This window comes from Vidua macroura, chromosome 11 (genome assembly GCF_024509145.1).
Source record: "Vidua macroura isolate BioBank_ID:100142 chromosome 11, ASM2450914v1, whole genome shotgun sequence".
Taxonomy (NCBI): domain Eukaryota; kingdom Metazoa; phylum Chordata; class Aves; order Passeriformes; family Viduidae; genus Vidua; species Vidua macroura.
In genome coordinates this window covers 18,376,530-18,383,347 of record NC_071581.1, presented here as the reverse complement: position 1 = coordinate 18,383,347, position 6,818 = coordinate 18,376,530, and the positions used below count along the sequence as shown (strand labels likewise).

The following is a 6,818-nucleotide window of genomic DNA, read 5'->3' as shown; positions in this document are numbered from 1 at the left end:
ATTAATAAACTTCAGAGCACACAGAGGTGACCCCCACTAAAATGAGCAGAGTTTCCCCCAAACCCCACTGCCTTTAGCTTTTACTGGCTCACCTTCCCATGCCCTGTGCTTTTCTCTCACAGACCATGTGCCCTGGAAACACAGCTCCAAGAAAAAACAAGGAAGAGCATCAGAAATGGCAAATGTCAAAAGGCTGCAGCAGTGACGACTGAAACATAGGCCTGTACTCAGTCCTAAACGGGAAAAGGAAATACTCCTTTGGGAAGATGGAAATAGCAGCTTCTACAAACACGGATGCAATCAACACCCCTCCCACCCACCTGAAGTAGCCATTTAAGTACTCCAAAGAGCTAAAGAGAACACAACCCTCAAATCCTCAGTGCCAAATTAAAGGCAGAAAGGATCCATTTAACACTAAATTAAATATAATTCCTTGGGAAGCATTGCTGTGAGTGGCACCAAACCACACCTTAGTTACAATGCTCAGTCTGCCTGTGTCCCTGGGCACAGCCACATTTCCCTAGGCACAGTTTCATTCTGCAGGTCGATAAATGCAAACAAATTGCACTTAATCTAAACAGTTCTAATTTTAAATACTAAAGCCTGTTGTCAGCTGCCTTTTATTATATACTTGCATGGCACCAGTGCTCTAATAAAGAGCAAAGTGTCCATATGCATCACATGGAGTATGATGGCAAGGCAGCTGTGAAGAGTAACACAAACCTGCAGAACTGTATTTAAAAAAAAAAAAAAGTAGATTTATGTTGCTTTCAATAGCATTCATTTTAAAAAAAGAACCACTGCTCTTTTTTGGAACACAGTGAATTTTAAGCATATCTGTATTTTAGTAGAGCAGTTGAATTATTGTTATACACAGAACAACCCAAAAGTTTGGCACTTGTAACAACTTGGATTTGTTATTGCATCCTCCACTCTGCATGGCACATGCATAATAGCAGAGCCCCTGCACAGCATTTATGGAACAAACAAAGAAACTGCAGTTAAAACAGGGGAAAACCTCCCCAAACCCCTCAGTCCTGTACTTGTGCATTTACTGAGTTCATTCAGGCACCAGAAATATTGCAAAGCAACCAAGCTGCCTGGTGTATTCTGGAGGGGGAGTTCCTAAGCCAGGCGGTTCAGTAGCTTTGATAAAAACTTCTTATTTTCATCAAGATCTCTGCTCCTGAAGGCAGGCTGTGTGTCAGGCACGTGCTGTGCAAACACCAGGGACACAGCCTGCCCACAGCTATCAGTGAGCTGATTTTGAGCTTCTGGTTTCAGATTCACCTCTGTCCTTTTGTGCAATTTTGTATTAATTTGCCTTCAATTTAAAGATGAAGTACCTTCAAAGCTACAGAAATTCCACTTGACCAGAAGCAGCTGGGCTGACACAGCACTTTCACAATAACTAAAATTTAAGGATTAGCTGACAAAATATTTAAGGACAACCAAACCTTGCTATGGTACAACAAAACAGAAGACTCTTCAGGATGCCTCTTCTTCAAGTATAAAACCAGCAAGGGAGAGGATCTGAAATCCAACCCTGACTCTTTAGGAATACGAGTATTTGTCAAGGCTAGGTAAGGAACAGAGCCAGGCCAGGCATGTGCCTCCTTAGAAACTCAAGGGATTTATTTTATGAGAGCAACAGCACTTTATACCTTTGCTTCTGTAATCTCTCTCTGCTGTGCAGAGCAGCCACAAGCCTACAAGCGTAAAACAAGCACAAAGGACACTGCTGTGTGCTTACAGTAGCATATACTTTCCCCCCCACTTTTCCCCTAAAATTGACAATTCCAAAATTTTTCCAAAATTATCTGTGGCACATGAAAAAAAGGAAGAAGAAACTTTTCTTGGGGGAATTGTGGGAAGAGATGGAGTAAAGGGAGAAAAAAGCCACCACTCGTTCCATCCACAATTCCTACCCTGTATTTGGTGATCTTCTGCTTTCAGTAGCTGGGGTTGGTCCAATTCCTCACCAGGGAAAGGAAAATGGATGCAGTGACCCAGCCCAAGTGCCTCAAGCTCAAGGTGGCCCAGCCAGTCCTCATCCTGCACAGACAGCTGGCCAGGACACACATTCAAACAGTCACCTGTGGAGGACCTGGCTGAACGTCAGTGTCAGCTCATGAGCTGGGAGGAATTAAGGCCACTGTGCTAAGCAAGGACAACTTAAACAAGTTTCTAAGCTGCCAAACCACCTAAAACCCCTGGACTGCAACTCAGAAAAACTCCTGAGTTGTTTCTCATGTGGTTCAGCCATCATGTGCAGTGGTACACAGTGCCAGGAGAGCAGGGACAGCTGAGTGGTGGCATTTACCAGTGAACCCAGTTCAATCTACAGCTGTTTGCACGTTCAACACTCAGCAAACTGGTGACCTCCCTCCTCTCAGCACCTCTGGTACCATCACAGCCTCCCTCCCCCTTCTGAAGTCAACCATCCCTCAGTAAAGAGAAAGTGAAGTCAGAGGTGAGCTCTGCCTCTTCACTCCTACACCATCACTGGTACAATCCCTGCAGAAAGGGGAGCCTTGGCTTCAAAGCCTTGCTCCAAATTCAGAGGGAAATTGAACCTGGTTATTGCACAATCCAAGGGATGCACTCACAGATCAGAGCTGGACAGACAGACAGACAGGAAGACACATCCCTTCCCTCCTGCATACACAGAGGCTAGAACAGCTCCTCTATCAGTCCCACAGACAATGCAGATGGGGAATGGTCCCATCCCCTTAGGCAATGCCAAGGAAACCAGTTTTGGCATCTCAGGAGTGCCTAAATCTTGAGCACGCACCTGAAACCCCTGGAGAGCATCCCTGGAGACTTGGTCCCCAGCCACATGGAACGTGACACGACTACAATGTGCTCAGAAATTCAGTTTGTGACTGGTTCAGGTACAGAGGCTTAAACTTCTTGGTCAAATCTCACTGAGTGCATTTGCAACATGCTCCAATCACCAGCAGATTTGTTTGGTTTATTTATGTTTTCTTTAAAAAAACAAACTAATAACACCTAGTGTTAATCCTACTCTAAGTGTAAACATTTGGTTCAGTAACTTGAACTGCAAAACACTGCTAGAGTATTTACTTGGATTTATCATGTGCATTAATCACTTACATTTTCTGGATGCTGAATGCCCTCAAGTATACTGGGAAGCTACAGGGACTCAGGAGATAGCAGCTGGCAATATTCTGAATAACATTTTCTGAAGTTTTCCAAGCCACTTAGAAAACAGCTCAAAGTGAAACACATACTTAAGAACATTCATCACTTTTGAATATGGGATCTTGGCACTTTGTCTGAGGAAAAAAAAATTGATCCATGTAAGATTTTTCAAAAAGGGGAAGTTTTACATAACTAACAGCACTTGATTTATTTCACAAGCCAGCCAAGGATGGAAATAGTGGTTCACATTTCTGTGGTAAAGCATTATATATAAATTTAAAATCTGAAGACATATATATACACACACCAAGTTTACTGCAATGCATAAATATATAAACTTTTTAATATGCCAACTAATATAGGTCAGAAAATTGATGTATGAAGTTCAAGTTTTGCAGCACTTCAGCATTGTAAAAAATAAAAATAAAAAAAAGGTCAATGGGTTGGCTGCTGCCCTTTTCCCCACCCTCCCACACTCCTCTGCTCAGTAATCAGAGTGATTCCAACCCCACATCAGTGCTATGGAAGGACTGAGCAGAAGTAAGTTTCAGAATGGCTCTTCAAGGACTATTTAGTGAAATACCAATATTTTGAACTAGTTTGGGATCATATTTCAACATATGTAAAATTATTTCAATAAAGATGACGAAGGTTTACACTAACACAACTGAGGGCAGAGTTTGGCTTGTCTGAGGTCCACAAAGTTGCAGAGTGGATAGTCTTGTATGTAGTTATAATACTGGTTGTACAAAGTCTCTTTTTCTGAAGGGCAGGAGGTACTATTTCTATTTTCCATCTCTCCCATTTTATTCCTTTTAAATAAATACAGGTTATGTCCTGCCCATCACAACAACAATGAAATCAAAAATTGAGGTAAAACTGTTCTACCAGCTGATCTTGACTACAAACAAAAGTCAATAAAATATCACTACTGATGTGAACAAGGCTTAGTAAGAAATAAAATGCAAGATACTAAGTTCTTAACTATAACCACACCATAAAACCCAGCTTTCAAAGTCAGACAGCAGTAAACAAGACTGTACTGTAGCACAGAAATCATTAGTAAACCAACTTTTGATCCCAATTTAAAGTCACTGTACAAATTTTCCTTAACTCTTAATCCAAACCCCATGTTTTTTGCAAAATAAATATATCCTTGTCATATTTCACCTTTGTTGTAAAAGACATAAAATGCACCTTTCTACAATCCTCAGTCTTAAAAACCATTCTTAGCTTGCAAGCAATCTGAAGTAAAAAGGAACACAATCTATTTAGTTTGTCCTTTTACCAAAAGCAGCAATCATCACTAACTGTTCCAAACATGTCTTCCCTTTTCACTTCAAGGAAAACAGCCACCAAAGCCCACCTAGAAGCGCATGCCACCCACCTGCAGACCAGTTCATCAGGCTACTCGAATGACAGCGTAGGAAAAAACTGTTTACTTCTTTGTGGTGTACTGTATCCATTTTCTGGGGTGTATCCATTTCAGATTAGTCCATTTTATATATATTAAAAATATTTGTCAGAATGAAACCGTCGCAAATGAATGAAAAACTGTATGTACACACCTCCACCATTTTTTAGGCACAGACCTTATCTTTTGAGAAAGGACTAGAAATAAAAGGTGCAACGACCAACACCTCCTGTGGCCTCAGGCTCCAACAGCAGCACACCAGGGAGGTTGGTTATCATGTAGCTTCTGTGTATTACAGCTATACAGTTCCAGATAGCACATGGATTTGTATCAGTTCCCCGCAGGGGAAATGCACCTGAAAGCTTTTTTTTTTTTTTGCTTTTCAATAAGCTTCGCCAAAGGAAACCGATTCCCACCAGTTTCACACACAAAAATCCTCCTTCAGTAACAGGGTTTAAACTCCAAATGGTTACGACTGAAGGTGTTTCCTTGATCTCCCCTTTTATTTTCCCCCTTCTCTCCTCTTTAATGTGTACTTAAGTTATTTGTTCCCGAAACAAGTACTGAGACTCAAGCTTTGTAAGCATTTAAAACAAAAACAGTTACCATACCAAAGCACAGCATACAGTGTAATTTTCAGCTGTAATTTCTCAGCTTTTCCTTTAAATAGAGCTAGATTATGGTGGACTGCACAGAACTCTTCCAGTCTCCTCCCCTGGCAGCACGTGGATCATGGAGAAGGTACGCGGATGCGGAACAACCCCTGCTGCAGCTGCAGCCGGAAGAGTTTGCAGTTGGCGATCCGCAGCGCTGCGCAGCCCGTCCGGCGCAGGTCCGAGGGGAACAGCGGCTTTGTGCGCTGCCAGGTGCCCGTGCTTCTCTTAAATTCCCTAACATAGTCATAGTTTGTACCTGAATTAACGAAAAAAGAGATGAAATGCTTAAAACTCATTGCAGCTGCCACCACGTTTAAGCTCTAGTAAGGCAAATACATGAATGAGAGCATGCACCGGAACACAAATCAGTGTCTGGATGGGTGGTTGAAATTATCGTCAAAAAGGAACTACTATGACATTTCAGACCTACTTAAACCCACCAAATTTGGAATTTTGTTTGCTTATATTTTGGAGGAAGCCCTGCTACACACTCGTATACGTACACATGGCCACAAAAGTTCCAAATCTCTTTTACAGAGCGTGGCCAGACACTGGCAGCTGCAAATCGAGTATGTTTGATCTATTTGATTGGGATTGAGAGCCAAGAGTCACTATCACATCCGTATGAACCACTGGACAATGCCCCTAGAATGCAGAATTGCCTGTTTCCCACTCCAAAGAGAGATGCTACTCAGGCACTAACAGGACCTCAGGCACTAACAGGTCTTCTTAGATAAAAGCAGTAACACATTCTTAGTCTTGATCTCTTGTGGTCTTCAAACTAATCAACCAAATCAAGACAATGCTCATGGCACTGAACTTGTTACTGAAGAAGTCCAAAACCAGCCGGTGTGTATGTCCAGCATAATTCCATAATCCCCCTGACCCACAGTTACAGAACAGTGTCCCAGCCTCTTATTCTTAAAATGTTCAGTCTCTTCAGTGCTAAGTATTCAAAATATTGGAAGGAAATGAGCATAAAGAGGTTTTTAGTCCTGGCTCTGACCTGTATCGAGATCTCCAATCACGTATATGCTGGCTCCGATGGGCACAGCTCCATACACAAAAGAAGAGCTAGTTGGGATACATAGGTTCTGGTCATTTAGATAAATCCACCTGTAAAAATAACAATTAAAAAACAGGATTTGATTTTTAGTGAGCACATTTAAAAAAAATTCAGAGTCTTTTTGCAGCTGTAATCTTTGATTCAAAAGCAGAGTGTACATATTAATTTGTTATGTAAAGAGAACATTGTATAGTTTGGGATAGTCCTGGTTTCTCCCAGCCAGGAAAAGCAGCTAGTACTGCTGTATCCTAAAGTTACTTAATTTCAGAATTGCTCCACTCATGTGTGTAATCTACCTATAATAAATTACTCTTGCAGCCACACAGTGTGACCTTCTGGAAGAGAGCAGGCATGTTAGAGAGCCAACTATGCCAGTTAATCTTCTCTACAGAGAAAATTTTAGGCAGTTTTAAAAATAGTCTTTAAATTGTCTTTAAAATAAACACATATAAGTTTTAATGATCCAGAGTAAGGGAAAAAACAAACTGCTATAGCAGAACCTTGTTATTAAGCAGTG

General features: G+C 41.4%; 1 protein-coding gene across 1 annotated transcript in view; it reads right to left on the bottom strand.

Annotated features, from left to right (window-relative positions):
* Positions 1–3,329: 3,329 nt before the first annotated feature.
* The window catches only part of GAN (gigaxonin), a 28,463-nt gene continuing 24,974 nt past the window's right edge, over positions 3,330–6,818 (bottom strand). The window contains exons 10-11 of the mRNA XM_053987804.1: positions 6,242–6,351; positions 3,330–5,491 (exon numbers count right to left, since the gene is read on the bottom strand). Coding sequence (XP_053843779.1) covers positions 5,310–5,491; positions 6,242–6,351 — 292 coding nt within the window. The 3' untranslated portion in view covers positions 3,330–5,309. The remainder of the gene's footprint in view (positions 5,492–6,241; positions 6,352–6,818) is intronic.